General features: G+C 40.4%; 1 protein-coding gene across 6 annotated transcripts in view; it reads right to left on the bottom strand.

The window, feature by feature from the left end:
• DOT1L (DOT1 like histone lysine methyltransferase) overlaps positions 1 to 19,406 on the bottom strand; it is a 91,289-nt gene that overhangs the window by 53,958 nt on the left and 17,925 nt on the right. For all 6 annotated transcript variants that reach the window (XM_019557050.1, XM_019557049.1, XM_019557046.1 and 3 more), the window contains exons 2-6: positions 14,000 to 14,043; positions 10,356 to 10,430; positions 7,941 to 8,004; positions 5,981 to 6,209; positions 2,009 to 2,103 (exon numbers count right to left, since the gene is read on the bottom strand). In XM_019557050.1, coding sequence (XP_019412595.1) covers positions 2,009 to 2,103; positions 5,981 to 6,209; positions 7,941 to 8,004; positions 10,356 to 10,430; positions 14,000 to 14,043 — 507 coding nt within the window. The remainder of the gene's footprint in view (positions 1 to 2,008; positions 2,104 to 5,980; positions 6,210 to 7,940; positions 8,005 to 10,355; positions 10,431 to 13,999; positions 14,044 to 19,406) is intronic.

The following is a 19,406-nucleotide window of genomic DNA, read 5'->3' as shown; positions in this document are numbered from 1 at the left end:
GACTTCCTGCCCTTTGGGCAGGGGGCTGGACTCGATGATCTCCCGAGGTCCCTTCCAGCCCTAATGTCTATGAAATCTATGAAATCAATCCCCGTCACAAATGTCTATCAAGAAAAATTATTAAAACTGGGGCAATTTAAACAGAGCATGAGACCTGTAAACTCTCTATGGGCAGATTCACACATTCTGAAACTGCAACAGGTGTCAGGATAAAGCATGATTTTTTTCACCTAATCAACTTATGAAATACAGACACGATACTCTTAAAAAGAGGGATACCATCAGGGTTTCGTAGCCTGTCACCTACAAAAGAGCACTTATGCCTCTCTGCACCAGTTAGTCCCTAGCATGCCTCATCTGGTCTTGTGCCTAAAGAAAAAAAAGCATATTTCCACTATATTTTTGCAAAAGTTATGTAATTCTTTACAGGCTTATTCTCACTGACATAAATCCCCCTCATCCTTCTGTGTAAGTGGGCCCGAAAACAATTAGTATCAGAGGAGTGTAAAACGACCTTCACAAAAATGAAAATCTGGCCTTCTCTCACAAACAGAATGCCTTTTAAACTATGGCTACTGTTAAAATGAAGGAAGAATCTCACTTTTACAAGCTGCCCTTTAATGACCTTGAGCATTTCAGCAAAAGGTTGAAGCAAGTTTGTAGATGTGCTCCAGTGGTAGGTTTCCAAAGGAAACTGTAAGATTCAAGGAACAGGGGTGAGGGGATTCTTTGGTCCTTCTATTGCCCTCCTCAATACAAGTCTTAGCACTCTTTGCCTATATCATCCAAAAAAGAAGCTCAAAAGTTTTAATTTCTACATGAAAACAGACCCTACCCGTTTCCCCACCCTGACCTGCTCAAACAAGGAGCTAAAGGCTCTGTGCATCTTGCTGGAAGAAGTAAATGACTTACTGTAAGGCTTGACCAACTTTTATTGTTTGCTTGCAGCTCCACATTTCTCTTGGAATTGATTAACTTTGGGTGTCCCCATGGACACAGAACTAGTGGAAGTGTAAAGAAAAAACTGCTTGCCTTGGTATAATGGTCTCATCATAAGACTTCATTGTAAGTGCTGCATTTGGGTGCTTACTAAGTCCTACTATTAACTGAAAACTCTAGTGAATTCTAGAGTCCTATCAACTAAGTTACTCAGCAACTCCAGCTATATTTTAATAACTAAGCTGATTGGTTTATGGTTTGGGACTCTTATTGTGGCAGTAATGACCCATTCTGGACTGTAAGTTCTCAAAAGTTCTAGGAGTTTGTGCGTTTCATCTCCTAATATTTAATTTTGTTTAAACCCTTCCTAGATTTACTAAGCCTACATAGCACTAGCCACTATGTTATGGGCCTTTTAAAGACCTGACCTATTTCCAGACACAGGATACCAAATGGGGTCCACAGTCTAGGCAGTGAGTTTAGGGGGTAGCAGAAATACTAGCACCAGATAAAAACCATACATATAGAATGTATGCTGCCAGAACACAAAGTGCACTCTAGGAAGGCATCAGCTCCTAAATGGACTGTGGCAGCTGGTTGAAAAACCCAAAATTGTCTACTCATGTCTTCGGAGGCAGTGGTAAAAGCCTTACTCCACTCAGAAGGAGACTTGCTCTGCAGGTAAAATACACTCAAGGTTCTGCCAGTCCAACACTGCAGGTTTTTGCTTGGCTAACCCTGCAACTTTACAAAAATCTTTTGTTCCCATTTCATTAAGGCCACACCTACCAACACCTCCTTGAGGCCCTAAGGGCTGAATTACACTGCCTTAGAAGTTTAGTTAATATGTTTTCTGATCACTCCATGAGCACTGCCAACAAGTACCACAACACACACAATTCCCTCCTCCTGACATTGTGTTCCAGACCTTGGTGACTTGAGCAGGTCTATATTCAAACTGAACTCACCTGCTTGTTGATGCAAGGCAGTTACCTGTAAACCATAACGCAGTGAACTAGACCTTGAATAAAACACCTACAAATCTCACACTTGTAGATATAAAACTCACCTCAGCATATTTGGCTGGAATATCAGCTTTTTCTACACCATAGTGATGTTTGCAGTTTGTGGCTGCAGCAACTTGGAGCACCACCTGACCCACACCTGCAGAGACAGAGACAGAGAGAGAGAGAGAACATAAGAACAAGTGACAAAAAAAAAAAAACAAACCACACAATGAGAAAGGTATTTCTAGAACCCTCAAGAAGCCAAACTACACATGAGGAAGGACATTTTTGTGGTTAAGGTAGTGGACTAGGACTCAGGAAACCAGGGTTAAACACTCAGCTCTGCTATAGTTTCTGCACAAATCTATTTCTGTTTCAGCAGAAAAGAGGTGGATATGCTGCTTCACTTCTCTAATTCTTTGTCCGTCTTGCTTGCTTAGACTGCAAGCTCTTCAGGACAGGAACTGACTTTCTGCTAGTAAATCTACTACCTACCGCAGAGTTGGTTAGCCATGTTAGCCTGAAGTTGGGCACAAAATAGGGCAAGGTGGCACCTTAGAGTCCTGGAGCAGGCAATTATTTTGGGCGGAGGGCCGCTTATTGAGTTTTGGCAAGCCATCGAGGGCCACATGATAGGCAGCCAGGGGCACATAAATATTAATTTTCTAAATGTTTTAGGGGCCCATGGGCTGGATAGAATGGCCTGGTGAGCCGCATGATGCCCCCACCTTAGACAGTAACCGATTCAGAAAGTTCATGACTCTCTAAAGTTGTTTTTTTATCCATCAGTCAATCCTCATTAAAGTTGCCAATTGTTTGCATTTGCTCACTATGCTGGGTAGAAGACAAGGCAGGGTGACACCTTAAAAATGGCTGCATAACAATTTAGGAACCCATGTTCCACTTAAATGACTAGAGGTAGGATAAATATGGTTATTTTATTTCTGTTTAATAAAACCAACAGCTGCTAGGTGAATTCTGAAGTTTATGTCTTCCAATACATTGCAAGTATATGCATCAAAAATGCCCTCAGCTAAAACACTAATAAAAACACTTGGTGATGAAAGGACACCTGGCTTTCACCTTTACAGAATATGCATACAAATGTATCAGTACACAGAAAAGATCCTAATCCAAGACAGAAACAGTACCTGGTAACCACCCCTCCCCCCCGCCCCAAAAAACACAACTATTGTTCAATGCCCAAAGTAATTTCAGAAGTAACTGCTATGCTGCAAGATGAAACATTACTTAAAAATGTATGAACTTCCCATCACTCCAGATTATACTTACATCAGACACTACCAACAGTAATTAGCCGCCATTCTTATACACTGTCTGCAGGCATTACAGCTCAAGCTCATGTGAAAAAAGTCACAGCTAATTTTTTGCTTGCTTATCTGACCCAGATTTTGCATCCCTTTTTGCAAGTACCTATAAATTGTAGTCATTCTGCATTTCTTAGGGAAACAGATTACCACTCTGAAACAAATGAATTCAGTATCCATTTCAATATAGTTTATAGACTGGATATAATATTCACTATAATCGCACTAATGCACTTAAGAGTTTCTGAGACAGTCATGTGAGAAACAGGAATCAACTCAAACAGAGAGAAAACTGCAATGTGTTTCTGTGCAAATGGGCTGTCTCACTGACTGCTTCGGGGAAGTAGCAAAAAGTAATTGAAGAGGTGGCACCCGTGCCATTAACTCATTATCTAAACAATGCCCAGTTTGGTATGAAAGGGAACCAGGAGATGACAGTGTTCTGTAATAAAATATTTATACCACAGGAGAGCTTAGAGGCCTCAATTACGATGACATACAAAAAGCAGTCAAGGCTCTGAAGAGCTTACCACACTCACAAATAATAGAAAATGAATATAAAATAATGGGGGAGGAAGGATTTTAAAAAAAAGTAAGAATAATATGTATTTGTATGGACCAAAGTAATGTTTTATTAGAAGTCACTAACGACCTTCTCTTCAAACCCAATGCCTTTTTTTTTTTTAAACCCTGTCCTCATTCTAATCAGTATAGATATGTTCTACCTCCCCTTTTCAGCATCAAATAGATACTGTATACTTGACTTCCGAAACTGGTACCAAGTTACTGGTAAAATGCAACTGAAACATTCCAGAGCTTGCTGCATTCCACTGAAGGGCAATCCCCAGATGCACAAGAAACACTAAAAACTTATTGGATATCATTCTGATGCTTGAATGGGGTCCTAGTTTGCACTGTACTTCATACTGACAAGAAAAGGGGAGGCCACCCTGCCTGCATGCATGCTGCAAATGGCACAAGCAGCCTGTGCATGTGGCACACCGGGGGCGGGGTCAGGCAACACACTGGCAGATTGGGCAGGGGAAGGGGATCAGATTGGCACTTGGGGGCAGAGGGGCTAATTTGTGGTATGCCTGCCAGAAAGGCTGGCCACCAGTATTCTGACAATTCACTTTCTGTCAACAGTGTCAGGCTTTCATTACCATTAGGATGAGTTATGTAAAGAGGAGAAAATGTCCCTTGTTTCACTGCATCACATCCATGTGAGCATGAACATGCATACTTGCAACAGACAAAGTTAACACTATTGTGTGTTTACCTGTTATTGACAAATGTTAATGAAGTTTTATACATTACGTTTGGGAGAATCCCAAGAGTAATCTTTGAGGTTCTTTGGTAATAAACATCTAGCACCACTTCTGGTGACATTGTAAACAAACATTATATTAGACAGATCATACCTTTCTCAGACTTTTAGACAAACAGCAGTACATTGTGCTACTTCCAGATACGATTTCCTATGACCTTAGTGAACAAACATGTGCACACAGCTATGGTACTGTTATTCCAGCACAGCAAAGCAACCCAAACTGTATTTGAGTGATGAATGTTAATAGACATTCTACTGTGTTTTAGTTTGCACATATTTTTTTTCATTTTGATTGGATAGGAGCAGTGGTGTTCACCATTTTGGTCCTACTGGTCAGGATCAGGCTCCATGCTGCTCTGCATGCCTGATTTAGCACATAGGGCCACAGCCCATAGGGCTCCCCATATAGCTGGAGAAAGGCCCATGGGTCAAATGACACAGCGCCAGGGGCCAGACCTGGCCTGCAGACTAAGGGTTGAGCTACCCTGAGATAGAGGACAAACATTAAAAAAGCATGAGAACACACACTCAATTTAATTAGCTAAGAAAAACCCATTGACAGGAAATTCTTACTATTACTTTCCTGATGGAAGTCAAGGAACTAAAAAAGATCAAGTAAAAAAAGAGCATCTTCTTACTCATAACAATGTCTGCTCCACATGTTTGAGTCACATGTGGCTACGAAATCAACAACCACAAAAATATTAGAGCTGCATGCCACAGGGCAACGGCTATTTATGGGATACAGAACTGGATTCTACTTAGCCTTGCAACACAACTGTTAAAGTTCTGACTATAAACTCTTTATTGCTGGCAATTATGTCATATGGGACAAGAACAAACCCAGCTTGATTTTGTGATAACCAAGTGCCAGCGCTGCAGACTTGGAGATATGGAGAGGTAACTTCCTTTTGTTACATTAAAAAAAGGCAAACTAAATCTAAAAGCCAAAAAGCATAAAACATGAAAGCTGTTAGTGACATTTATCACAGAGTCATTTCAGAGCTATATTTTTAGGTTGAATAGCATCTAGCTACTGGGACAAGACTGGAGTGTTCTTCAAAAGATTCCTGAAGAACCAATACTTCCTGCATTGGCAAGGGTGGATCACATGCTTGGCGCCACCTCACATTACTATGGCAAAGAAAGCATTGGAATGCTACATCCATTTGCTTAGTTTCGCTGGAGAAAATAACAGCCTCATTGAGGATTACATCTAATACATGCTCCCAGCAAGAAGCAGAATCCTTAGTGATGAGTTACTTTCCAGCTGTGATATTAATGGGGAGGAGGCCTGTTTCCCTCTTAACTGGGAGAAAAAACACCCCTGGACAGAGAAAGAAAAGGAAAGACAAAAGCAGTTGTATGTCACTTACCACTACCCAAATCGACAAATAAGTCATCCTCTGTCATCTTAATCTCATCAATCATTTGGGCCACTAAATCAAAGGAAGTTTCTCCATACACCTCTGGGGAAAAGGGTTCATAGTTGTTGAGTTTCTCTGGGTCGGTCACTGAGTGGTTATATACTTGCTGCAGGATATGACGGAGAAGTCCATTGGAAGGACGAGTGTTCAGTTTCATGGGCTGGGTGGTTCCTTTCCACTAAGGAGGGGAAGTAAAAATGGGTTGTAAACATAATACAAGAAGGGGGGGGTGGGCAGGGGCATCAAAATACAGGTGCATATGTAGGGAGCAAGACTGACAGAAAGACAAATGTATTCCCTTCCATGGTAGTACAATTAATCTACAGGTCTTCCTTAAGGAGACACGCTAAAGAAAAGCAGGCTAATTTGCTTTATTATCTGGTATCACCTCATTTAAAAGGGTATTTTCAAAAAGTTTACAGAAGCATGAGCTGATGCAACCACAACATCCAACTACACCACCAATGTAAGAGGGGCTGGATTTCTTTGCTGGGAATTGTCAAATGAGAGGAATCGCAAAGGCAGCAGTGGTGATAAAAAAAAGATGGAATTAAAAGGTTTCCTTCTCCCCATAACTTCAATCCTAAATATAAGCAACTGCTATTAAGCCTTTTTCTTTCATCCTCCTCCTGGATTTTGCACATCTAGGTCAGTCTTGCTTCTGTGCCCCAGCTCCTCCTTTTCGAGGAAAGGGGATGATTCCAAGATCTCTCAAATTTGCTTCTCTGTTCATGTTTTAGATACATCTTCCTCCAGGAAAGTCAACTGGCCTGTAATCCAGCATTCAGCAGAGCACTGGCAAAAATAGATTATACTGACTGGATTCTCACTTTGTCAGTGCCTGCTTAACAGAGATACAATTGGACTGGCCAATATATACAAATCAATAAGTAAGGCACAGAGCACTGTTTAATCTGGAGGCTCTCTCTTTATGAGAGCATTCAAAGGAAATATAATAAACATTCACTGTCCAATATACAGTCTACATCTTCAAGCATATGATTGCTTTAATGTAGTTCATAAGGTCCCAAAGACCAGAGCTTTTGTGAAATAAGCAGTAGTTGTAAATTGGATGAATTTATCAAGTGCATAGGCAGATGCTTTTGGAAAAAGTGGCATCAAAACAGCTTACAGATTAAGTCAAACTTTAATATTCATTTGTTTGCTGTGTTTCATGCCCTCCATCCCACCTTTTAAAATAAGCACGAGGAAAACTGCAAGAGTTACTTATTTAAAAAAAAAAAAAAAAAAGGTATTAAGCTAAATTTCATTCCAGTTTTTCCAGAACGGTCCTTTAGAGAAGAAAACCTCTAAAACATAGCTGTATCGAAGAGTAAGAAAATTTGCAATCCACGGATCACTGCCATAATACATAAGAGATTCTTATGGTCTATTTAAGATGACTTCAAGTCACATATACCCACATGCACAAGTAAATCTATAGATGTGAAATCCTTGTGAAGTTCTTGAACAAAAACCAAGATACGGCACATGAGAAGGAATATTTTTTCCCCAAAGTTAACTCCACTATCTTAAACGTCAAAGTAACAATGCCAATTGCACATTTGGGACTAAGTCTGTAAACCTGCACTTTAGCAAAATTAAGCTACTCGTATAAAAGAAGAATATAAATTCACTCCAAGGCTAAATCCTTGAGTGCCAAGTTTTGGCCCAGAAAGGAAGGTTTAACAGAAGACTTATTAACTCCTGAATGAATGAAAATGCTGTTAATAGCAGTGCTGCTGTTTAGGTAAATACACACAATTCTGAGCATTAAAAAAAAAAAAAAAAAAAAAAAAAAAAAATCAGCACATTCTTGGATGTAATTTACTGCACATGAACTTGAAACCATTAGCCTGAATAAGGCCAGCAAGATAGGCATCATGGCATAACAAAGGTAAATACATACCAACTGATGAATGCTATCAATGGCTCGGTTGTATTTGTCACAAAGCCTCTGCATGCTTTCAAAGCTGGGAAAAGGAAAAAAGTTTGCTGGTTAGTCAACAACACAGACATAAATGCTCAACCCAACATACTAGAACAAAGCTTTCAAAATTGGTAGACTTATATTGGTAAAGTTAAATATACTGTAGGTATACAGGTTCTTTTTATTTCCTCCAAAGACTCTCTCTCTATGCAATTTTATGAATGTAAAATTTCCTTAAAAATAAAAGTATTCAGCAGTCCAGCTGCTCATAGTAGAGTGCACAGATGTTAATATTTCTCTTCTAAGAGCTTATTGTAATAAATGGGAGATAAATGATTAGGGAAAAACCTTAATACTATATTAGACATACCTTATAGCCCATTAGCTTTTTACTCGCAAGCCTACATGACAAGCAGTTTGAAGTTGCTTGTAATTTGTTCTGTTCATCTCTTCATCTGTCCAGACACCTAGCCAGAGCCAAGTCTTGTGGTTCTAAAATGTAGCCTGCCCTATAATACAGCTTCTTCAAACTAAAACGTCATCCGTCACAGACCTGATTTACTCAAGGAACATATTGCTTATTAAGTGGGTTAGCTGGATTTACATTCTGTTTAACCAGGCACCTTAATGACAGAAGCTGAGAGGATTAGGAAAAAAACCACCTCTGTGCCAGGGAGGGAAGGAGGGCAGCTGCCAGTCAGATTGTCTATTATACAATTACATTTCACATAACTTCAAAAGAAAGGCCATTCCAGGAAGTAACTGGAATTAGTGAAAATTCAAATCACTGCCATCAAGACAGGAATGGAAGAGGAAAAAGCACAAAGGACAAGAGAAGGAAGTATCTCTTTAACCTCTCAAACTTAAAAACTTCTCCACCCCAGTTGGCTAAGGCTCCTCATTTCAAGAATACTGCAGCTTTGCACTGACTTTTAGTTGCCAAATGGCAGGACAACAGGAGAGGCGGAAACTGAACTGAACATACATTTTGCATTTTTGAATATAAGTATTTCTATAATCTACTGGTTTTCGTTCACATTTTCGGCACTTGCCAAGCAATCTGCAAGGGGCAATTCTTTTTTAGAATATTTTTTTTTTCCAAGCAAAGCAAGCAGATTAACACAATGACCAAAATGCCAGGTTTACGACTTCCTTGAAATGCTGCATGGGTAAGTGAGGTATGACTTCTGAGAACAGACAGTTTCTTTTTATTCAGTGTTGCTGCTGACAAAGGTGAAGCTACCCAGTTATTCGTGCCCTATCAGGATGCCGGTACTACAAAATTAGTTATTACACCAACATTTAAAACAATAACAGGTACCAAGGAAACACTGTTCCTGCAAATACACTGGTGAGACTGGAATGACCAGTAACTCTCAGATCAAATCTTTAAAAGAAAAAGTAAGAATGCTCCTTGGCGCCATTTAATTAGATGTGCACAAACTCCCTTTATGCTGCAGGCGCCAATTAGCTGCTTAAACAATTAAATACCCAATTAAAAACCTTTGGTTTTACTTATCAATCTTATTTAGGGGGAGAACTCAGTTTTGTGGACCTTGGTGAATCTAAATCTTTCCCAAAAACTCAATATGATGCATTCTCACTTACTAGCCAAGCTGTGGTTTTAACTGTCATGTCTGTTAATGCAGTCAAATCAAGCTAAAACACACAGTGTCTCTCAGTTTTCTCCAGATGAACTGATTACAGCCAAAAAAAGATTCCACAGGGTCAGATTCTGTCCCTCCCAACTTCCACCCACACTACAGCCTGCAAGACAGCACTATACAGACATAAAGCCAGCCCATGAAATAAATGTTTTCACAAAAGTCTCCACATCAAGCACTGCTCCCTTGTTCAGGAGGACATGTAGAAACAGTTTGAACTCAAAAACTCATTTTAGTATCCTACTTGTATTTGGGGTACTAAATTAGTACCCTCCTTCTGAATAGGAGAAAAGTAGGGAAAGTTGTCTCCCCTCTTTGTTGGAGGAGACTGTCAGCGATGTCTTTGTGTAACTCTGGCATAATGTTTTTTGTTTTGTTTTTTTTACAGGAATTTAGTTACTACAAAAGCAGAAACTTCTTTACCATTGAGATTCCTAACCCTGGAACTAGCCCAACCGCACAGATACTGATCATTGTTTCAGGGTGAGTAATTCCAACGTACACCAACTCAACTTTCTGCTATGTGGAGTTTCCAGTTATGTCCTGAATCCAACGGCTTTTGCCAATATTTGTTACACATTTCCTACCAAAATAACTTTGCAGAGTCTGAAGCCAGTTCTAAAAGACTTCAGCTCAGTTCACAGTGTCTAAGAATAACTAATTGCAGACTAATTCACCACAAGTCTTTTTGGCCTGCCCTCCCCAAGAGAAAAAAAAAATTTCCTCTCACCTTTTTGTATCATAGTCAATTAAAACATAATTTTCCATAGCAAGCTTGAGATCTGGGATTTCTTCACAGACCCACCTGAAATAAGACAAGAATGAGAATGCAATGGGTCTGCAAAACTTTTATTGCTCTTCTTAATGCTTAACATGGCAGTTTTTATTTTTACTGAAACAGCATTCTGCCTGAATTCTATTTCGACTGACATTCCTGTAGTAGGTATGATGATCATAATATTGTTAGCAGCAAAGCAGATATCAACAAGTGATGGAACAGTTCTCATCCAACACAAAATGAGTACAAAATAAGGAGCCTTATACCACTGGCAGTAGCATAAAGCGCTTGAAGTGACACCAACTCAATACCAACTTCACAATGAAGTGACAAATATACTCAAATGATGCAAAAAGTAAGTCACAGCTGGTGCTACTCCAACTGAAAAATGTGAAGCAGAAGGTACATCTTCCTAATTTTTTTTTTTTTTTTTTTTGTAAAACAACCACTTTGGATAAAGCCACATGCACCAAAACTGGACACATCCTCTCCTGCAAAATCATGTCTGAGAAAGCATAGGTGTTTTCAGCATAAAAAATGAACACTTCTAAGCATCCGGTGCAATATATCGTATGTTGTACCTCATTAGTGAAATATTTTGTACTCCCTCTTATGTGACCTATTTAGAAGCAGATTTTTCAATGGGGCTTCTGATGATTGGTACTTTAAGGATGCCCTGTACTCTGGTGGCATCATGTACGAAGGGCTGACACTCACTGCCAGTCTACCTGACAAGCTAGGGATGCCACAGGAAGTCTACAGAGGTCTGTATTCCACAAATACATACAATATCTGTATACAAATACTGGCAAGGGGAGGTCTGTATATAAATATTGGGGGGAGGGGGGAATATTTTCAAGTACAACTTACAAAATAAGTTGCACTAGGTGGCAGTTTTAGGTCTCCGTGTCACGGGCCCTACATACATAAGATTATACATGTACTTGATTTTGTGATCAGCTAGACAACTGGATGGAGTTCCAAAAGTAAGTGGAAATCACCAAAGCAAGTCTTTGAAAGCGGTTAGGAAAGCTACATCTGAAGAAAGGGTTGCAAACCCTCTTTCCTTTAAACATTAAATAAGAGTATTCTATTGCATCTTCTAAAAATTCTACAGAACGCCACTGGAATCACACATTTTCTTCTATTATGATCTTGACATTGAGGACGGATTTTTAAAAAATATTTTAAAAATACTATTGGAATAATCAAAGAAAGCTCTTTACAGGGTTACAACCCTATTCATAGACCTAAAGTAAGGACTTCTAATAGCCTCGAGAGTGACTCTGAAGATGGTTTTGTGGGGCCTCATGTTTATAATCTCCATTATTCATGAAACCAATTTAGTCAGAGTTAAAAAAACCCAAAAAACTTAAAGCTGCAACGCTAACAACTGCCAGAGCTGATGTGGCTTGTGGATGGATGAACCCAAGTAAAAGATTCTACAGCTGAACAGATTAATATGCAAGTCAGAAGAGATTCCAGAACTGGTCTCAAATAGTTGAATGTCTTTTCAGTAGAATGAACAGCACCAAAAACATCCTAAAAATAAAGACAGATTTTACTCAAGATGATTACAGACATGCAGGAAGCAGATCTGCCAAGTGTCATTTTCATGCAGTCCTTTTCCTGACCATTATTATGCTGAAAAGGCATCCAATTTAAAAATACAATGTGTACAAAGTGTGCCGAAGAAGAAAGGCATGTTCTTACCATTGCTCTATTAAGGGGGACATTAAGTTCCTTAAGTACCCCTAATGATCACTACTCTCATAAAACCTTATTTCTTTGATCCCTACAAACCTGTCTAAAACTAGGTCAGCAGGCAACAGACAGGTGATCCTGCCTTCAGCCAGTCATCTCCATACTCTCTCTCCTGGCAACTCTAACATAAGCAACATGCTGTACTTGTTGTTAGTATAAATAAGGCTTTTGTGACTAGGAAAGAATACTTTATGACCTCATTAAGAAACATGGATAAGTTATGGTCCCTTATAATCATAAAATTCTCCAACAAATGCAAAAAGAAACTACTGTATTCTCTCACATACAACTTAAACCTTCCTCCCTGCACTGCATTCCCAAAACCACGTGGTGAAAATCATGATGAGAGTTATACGTGAGGAAAAAAAAGATCCCCACAGGTTTGGAAATTTGGCAGCAGGGGAGAGGAGAGTCATGACAATTAAGTGTTCCTACTGCTCCCCTTGACAACAAGTTTCCAGTCTGTGAGGAGCCCCCAGATGGACAACCCATGCACTGCCCTGGACCCAGCACACAGGATCGATCTGCAGGCTCCATTCTGCATATAGAACTGTTAGCAGGCTTAGCTTCCTTGCTGCTGCAACTTAGTTTCTACCAAGATTTTTTCTTCTTCAAGCTTCCTTTGAAAAAAAAAACAAGATTTGTATTACATATGGGGCATGCTATATGCAAGAGCATATGGGACACTGCACATGTTCTGAAATACATGCACATGTATTCTGCACATGTTCTGAAATATCTGTCAGACCCATGCTTCACGGTGGGTGTCAGACCCCAGGCACCACAATTAGACTTAGCTAAACTCTTTTGGACAAACAAGACTCATCCCGTTTGCTGAGCCTGTGTAGGCAGTCAAACCGCATTCAAGACTAGCATTGTAGTCCAGGTAGCTATGTGGGCTGATAAATGATGTTGGAGCAGTATTTAACTCCATCCAGTTGTCTAGCTGATCACAAAATCAAGTACATGTATAATCTTATGTATGTAGGGCCCCTGACACGGAGACCTAAAACTGCCATCTAGTGCAACTGTTAGAAGTATTTAAGACAGAGCCATGTTTAAAACTGTCTAGCCTGGTTTGACTATTTAATCAGGATAACTTGATATAAAAAAGCCACTCGCATAAATAACTGCATAGACACTGCTTCTGCCAGACAAGTCATTTCCCGCCAGTACTGAAACCACAGCGAGTGCTTTGTCACAATACATCTGGCTGTTATACTGCCTAAAAATATTCAAACTTCTTACCCTTTCACCTCTCCCCACCCCCACTTCCCCACCGATCAACTTGAGGCAGTAGCAATACAGAAAATGCTAGTGCAGGCATCACTCCTAACTACTAGTATTGTAAAGTTCTAACAGTTGGAAATTGTGAGGAACATATGCAGGATAATCTTAAAAAAGACAGGCGTGAGTGAGATAATGTCTGTGTTTGTTTTTCTAAAGTGCCTAACATTGGGATCCTAAGAAATTAATTTCAATTCTGTCACTGGATGCTGAAGCATCCTTATCCACATAAAAAGCACCATAAAGTTGATACTTATGTCCAATCTGAGTTAAAACTACTCCCACAACTGGAACAGTTTGGCACAAGCTAAAATTAAGTTGGGAATACGAGAAGGAGATATTGAATCACCCAAAGACTAAAAGCAAATTAAAAACCAGTGAAAGTAGGTGTCATGCAAATTAGACCACAGGGTGAGTTCAGCTATTAGAACTGTTGTCTCTCTTTGCAGTTTGATTCCTGCAAAAATATTTCATTTATAACATTTTATATCCATTTAGAACCCAAACCTCTTTCCTCCTAACCAGATCTACAATCAAGCACTTACCGAATTGTCTCAATGATTTCATGAGCAGCATCATGGTGTTTGTCCTGAAAGCAAAGACAGACAGAGAGGTTGTTTCAGAGAGGCATCTGGAGAACAGCATTCACGTTAATCACTGAAAATTACAGGACTTGTATTTTAAAAAAGGTCATGAGTGAAAAATGCAGAAGGGAAGGAGTGCTTAATTGCCATAAAGCACAGTTAACATAATCAGAATAAAGTATTTCTTCCATTTGTACCGTTTACATTTAAGAAAAGATTTATTTGAGTTTCTTACAAACTAGTAGTAGGCTTGTAAACAAACAAACAAACAAACAAACAAACATTAAAAGAAAAAAAAAAAAAAGGAAGAATGAAAACAGAAAGACCTTCCTTCCACTTATGTCACTGTCACTTCCCAAAACAAGAAATTCTGTAACTGATACCCTCAAAGAAAACTGGTATGAAGTGGGTGTTTGAATTCAAGTTCCATAACGAACACCTGATTTCATCTCCTGAGCATCTGCCCCACGGTCACAAATCCATGTGGGCAATAAGTCTCTGGATGGGCAAATGGCTTTTTAAAACTATCAGCTACACAATAAGAATGCATTATATTAGTGCCAAAAACTGGCAACATCAAAAACAAAAGACAGACACCACTACATGAAAGGTTTTTCCATGAAAAAGCGCATAACATTCTGTCCATACCCACAGGAGTGTGCACCATAAAAATCTTATCGGCATGATGTCGAGATGTCACTTCTCTCAAGCAAGGAAAAACCACTTGAGAGGTTTTGCAGGTTGTTCCATAAGGTTCAGCATCCAGCCCCTGAAAAGACCAGATCCAGCCCACCATACCACAGCAGGTGAATCAGCAGCACCTTCCAGCCACAACAGCGTAGCTCTGCTGTCTTTTTAATCTGTTTTTTTTTTAATCTATTCCCTTTGCAGCAGCTTCTGATCACCAAGAAGGTGCAGGGATCCAGGCTGCAGCAGGGGCCAGGTTAGAAAGCAGCAGCCCACAAAGCCAAAAGCTGCCTACCCTGCTCTAGTGTATTTCCTGGACCACCACATCTACAACAGCTTTGCAACCCTACTTCAGTGTTGTGTTGTGACCTTTTAAATTAAAAAAGTCCACTATCTCAGGACCTTCCAGAGCAAGAAGCAAATGTTGTGCTCGCACAGCTAGTTTCCCCTGCCTTAAGGTACTTTTTACATGTCTAGTGATGGGAAAATTCCAGGTTTGAGGGTGATGGGAGACAGGCTGCCTGGGGAAAGAGAAAACAGTTAAAGGCCATTACTCTGGAGCCTGTCCTTGGTTTTTGTTTTGGTTAACTGCTAAACAATCCTCCTATTTAAGTGGTTGAAGATTCATGATAGCACGTATTTGTCACATAGCTGTCACTTCTGTGGTTTAAGCATTTTTTCCTTTATATGGAATCAATTACATAGATTTTGATCAACTACTGACTCCCTGATTTGGGATTCTTCCTGTGGTGCGGAGTTTAACAAAATTTAGATTTTTGTTAAAAAAAAAAAAAAATTTCAATACAAAGCCAAACACAAGTCAGAGCAGAAAACCTACAACCACTCCCCGCAGTCCCCTTTACAAATTGGCTTTGTAATTTTTTATTTTTTAAAATCAGAAAGGGCCAAGAGAGCTGCTGTTATAGGACGTTTTCATACAAAGCAACTTACAGAAGGCCAGGTAGTACAGTCATTAGGCATGGACTTATAGGAATCTCAAGAGCCAGTGCGAACTGAATAAAAGACAAAACCCCTGTGCACTTAACACAGAGGTGTGAAAGATGATGCTCTCTAGTCTGCCTGGAAGACGTTTTATTTTTATAATGCAAAAATGTAAGGCTGTAACTAAAGAGAATCACACAGGTTGGGCTCAGAAGTCTCAGACTTGAGAACCAAATAAAAAAAATCCTTGAACTTGCCATATCTAAAGGACGGAAATGAAACAAAAAGAAAACCAGTAAGTTTTCTCCTCCATCTACACTGGCACAGAAAGTGTCACCGTCTAATCAAGAATTTCACATCATAACCACTACTAAACAGCCCTCTACTTATGCCCTGTAATATACCAAAATAACACAAAGTACTCCCAGAATTGCACAGATGATCACATCTGGATTACACTTACTCCAGGTAATGCTAACCTTCACATTGTCCTCTACTTGCACAACCAAAGGAGATAGGAATCAATGACATAAAATGCCCAACATAATGAACGGCTACACCTATAATTAGTGCCACGTGCAAAAAGAAGTCATTTGTGCACTAGCTTGACCATAGGGGGAATTCAGTTCACTTTGTTTTAATTGCTAGTGTGTTTCAGCACTATTGGAACTGAATCAAAGCTCAATCTGTGCCACAGAGATGCAAAATCCTCGGATAGATGGATTGTGGTCTGGCCTCACATAGCATCTCTTATGCTCTTTTTTTTAAAAATCACAGCCTGCAAAGTGGTATCCCAGGAGATGCAACCAATTAGATACAACTAACTCTGGACCAAATATTCTGAACCAGTAAAAGAGCCAAGGTAGCCAGCATCCCCTGGGCAACTTCAAGTTCACAAAACACCTGGAGCACTTATCTTCGTGGCCTGTCACAGAGGGCAAGTCTCCTTCCTCATCCTCAAACTCTGAAGCCACTGCTGCTAATTCCAGATCTTCAGAATTCAAATCCAACCAGTCTGAGCCCTGGTCCACCCTGCAGCAAAGACTTTTGCATTGATCCAGCTACTTCACAAGCAGGTATGCACAACTACTGCAAAAAAAACACTATTGTAAAATAAGCTAACAACTTCCTGTTTCATTCTCTTTCCCAGGTCCTTCCCAAAGAGCCTTCCATAACCTCTTCCCAGATATTTTGCGACTACAGAACAAGAAAAATAAATATTTCAATTAAGTAAACAGCCAGAACCAAATGCTCATCCTAATGTCCATTTAAAAGACAAAAGAATTAGATCATTATCGGGGTCTATTCTCTTCCTACAAGTCTTCTGAGCTTCCACAGGTAGCCTCAAGAACTCCCAGAAACCGTAAGGGAAGTTTTTAGTCCGTAGAGTAAATCCTAAGGAAGCAGCAATACTGCAAAACGTAGCAGAACTCTAATGTTAGCACAGAATTTAAAAAATGATCAACAGTTAACAGAGACACAATGAACCATTAGTACTTAAACTGGCATTATTCCACTGATTTAGTTACCAACAACTTGGATCTCTAGCTTAGATGCAGCCCAACTTAAGTTCCAGTGTTTTTATAGTAATACAGTCCCAGCTAGAGCTACTCATTTTGACCAACTGCTGTGGACTGTCTAATGCAAAGGTCAGTCAGTCTCTACCTAAGAAATCAGGTTAACTGGAACCACGTTTAGGAGATAATTCAGACTCAGCAGCACTACAAAGGTCAAATTGCATAAGAATTTTCTAGTTCCATTCAAAATGAAAATGTGTCACCTACTTGATCCACTTTCCTCCCCTTGCTCTGGGCCACAGCTTACCCTTAAAATTCACTGCAGGTTCACAATTGGCAAGGATCTCTGTCCTCATTTACTTAATGGGAATTTACAAAGGGACAAAAAAAATTGGGTGTGTGGCCATTTCTGGTTTTTTGTGAGGCATACTGAGAGCCCGATAGTCTTACCTCTCATGTACATAATCCCTCCACTAACTCTTCGCCTTCAACTGGTTATTCTTCCTGGCATTTCTAGTCTTCCCTACGGCTGTGTTCTCCAATGTTTTTCATTTGTGTGGACATGAGCATCCTGTATCCCTTTAACTATACGAGTACAGTCATACCAGCACAGCTACGTAGTGTCCCAGGTATTTTGTAACTACAGAACAAGAAAAAGAAATATTTCATTTCTTTTTCATATTACATGCTGTCAGTATAACCTGTTCTTCTCCCCATACAGGAATATGTATGCTATGAAAATGAGTATATTGTACCAACACAGCTACATCAACAGAAGAGGGTTGTGCTGTTAACTACAATGGCAAAGACAGACAACACTCCCTGACAGTTACACTGATAAGAAAAAACATTGATAAAGCCAGCCTACAAGACCCATTTTAATACCTACTTAACTGGTTAAAAGCATCTGTTTGTTATGAGCTTCAATTCCCCTGTCACTTCCATTAAAACTGGAAAAAAAAAAAAAAAAAACCCCACCTTTCAATACCTCCCTAAGGCCTTCTCTACCAAGAAAAGTCGGACTAGTTAAAGCCGAGGTGTAAATTCAAGCAGGTACAAACATCCCACTGGTATCCCTGCATATGGAAACTCCTCCGTGACTGGTCACAAAGAGGTCAAGGGCCTTTCCAAGCCTAGTGGCCAACCAAGGTGGTGAGACAAGGTTATTTGGGTAAACCCAATATATTTTATTACACCTACTCAGATAATTGGAAAAATTGTTCTTAGCAAGATTTCGGACACAAACACCCTTCATCAGGCTGAGGAAGCAGCTGCAGATGGTCTGTGTTCCTCCTGGATGAAGTAGTAAGGCATGCCAGTTAGGAGAACAGCACGGAAAACAGGCTAAGGCTTGTCCCTGCCTAGTCAATCCCTCATCTACACTGTCCGGTCCCTCTGCAAGAAGGTAAACATCATAATCTATAAATTAATTTTTAACTGGGGGGCCACTCAATTCACAAAAGTTAGGGAAGGGTGCCTTGAATCCAGTGAGGGGTACCACAAGTCCAAAAAAGGTGAGGGGGCTGCGGGTGCTTGACCACCTGGGTGACAGTCATCATCGCCTGCTGGAATTCACCATCCAGTGCAACGTGGCAAAGGCCTGCAGCAAGGCAGCAACCCTAGATTTCAGGAGGGCAAACTTCACCAAGCTAAGGAGGATAGTCAGGGATGCACTGAGGTCCCAGAGGGGAGGGGAGCCAAGTGTCCAAGGAGAGTGGTCACTCCTCAAGGAGTCGATCCTCCAAGCCCAAAGAGAGGTAATCCCAACGAGGCTCAAAGGGAGCAGGAGGGCATACAAGCCCCCATGGCTCACCAAAAGCATCCGGGAATGTCTCCTAGCTAAAAGGGAGGCATACACCCAATGGAAAAGAGGGGACATCACTAGGGAAGACTATACCGCAGTTGCTCAGGGATGTAGGGGGGCAGTCAGGAAGGCCAAGGCAGAGCTGGAATTGGGACTAGCTTCCCAAATTAAGGACAATAAGAAGTCCTTCTTTAAATACATAGGGGAGAAAAGGAAGGTTCTGGGTAACGTGGGGCCCCTGCAGGACACGTTAGGAAATTTGGTCGTCACACCAGACGAGAAAGCCAACCTATTTAACGATTTCTTTGCCTCCATCTTCCTAAGCAGGGACCGGAAGAGCCACCCCCCTTGCTGGGCCCCCCTCGGGCCCCAGGGGAGGCACACCTGGTCCAAGGGTTAGTGAGGAACTAGTTAGGGA

This window comes from Crocodylus porosus, unplaced genomic scaffold (assembly GCF_001723895.1).
Source record: "Crocodylus porosus isolate Cpor-Errol unplaced genomic scaffold, CroPor_comp1, whole genome shotgun sequence".
NCBI lineage: Eukaryota > Metazoa > Chordata > Crocodylia > Crocodylidae > Crocodylus > Crocodylus porosus.
The sequence above is the reverse complement of the archived record's forward strand: the minus strand, read 5'-3'. Positions and strand labels throughout refer to the sequence as shown.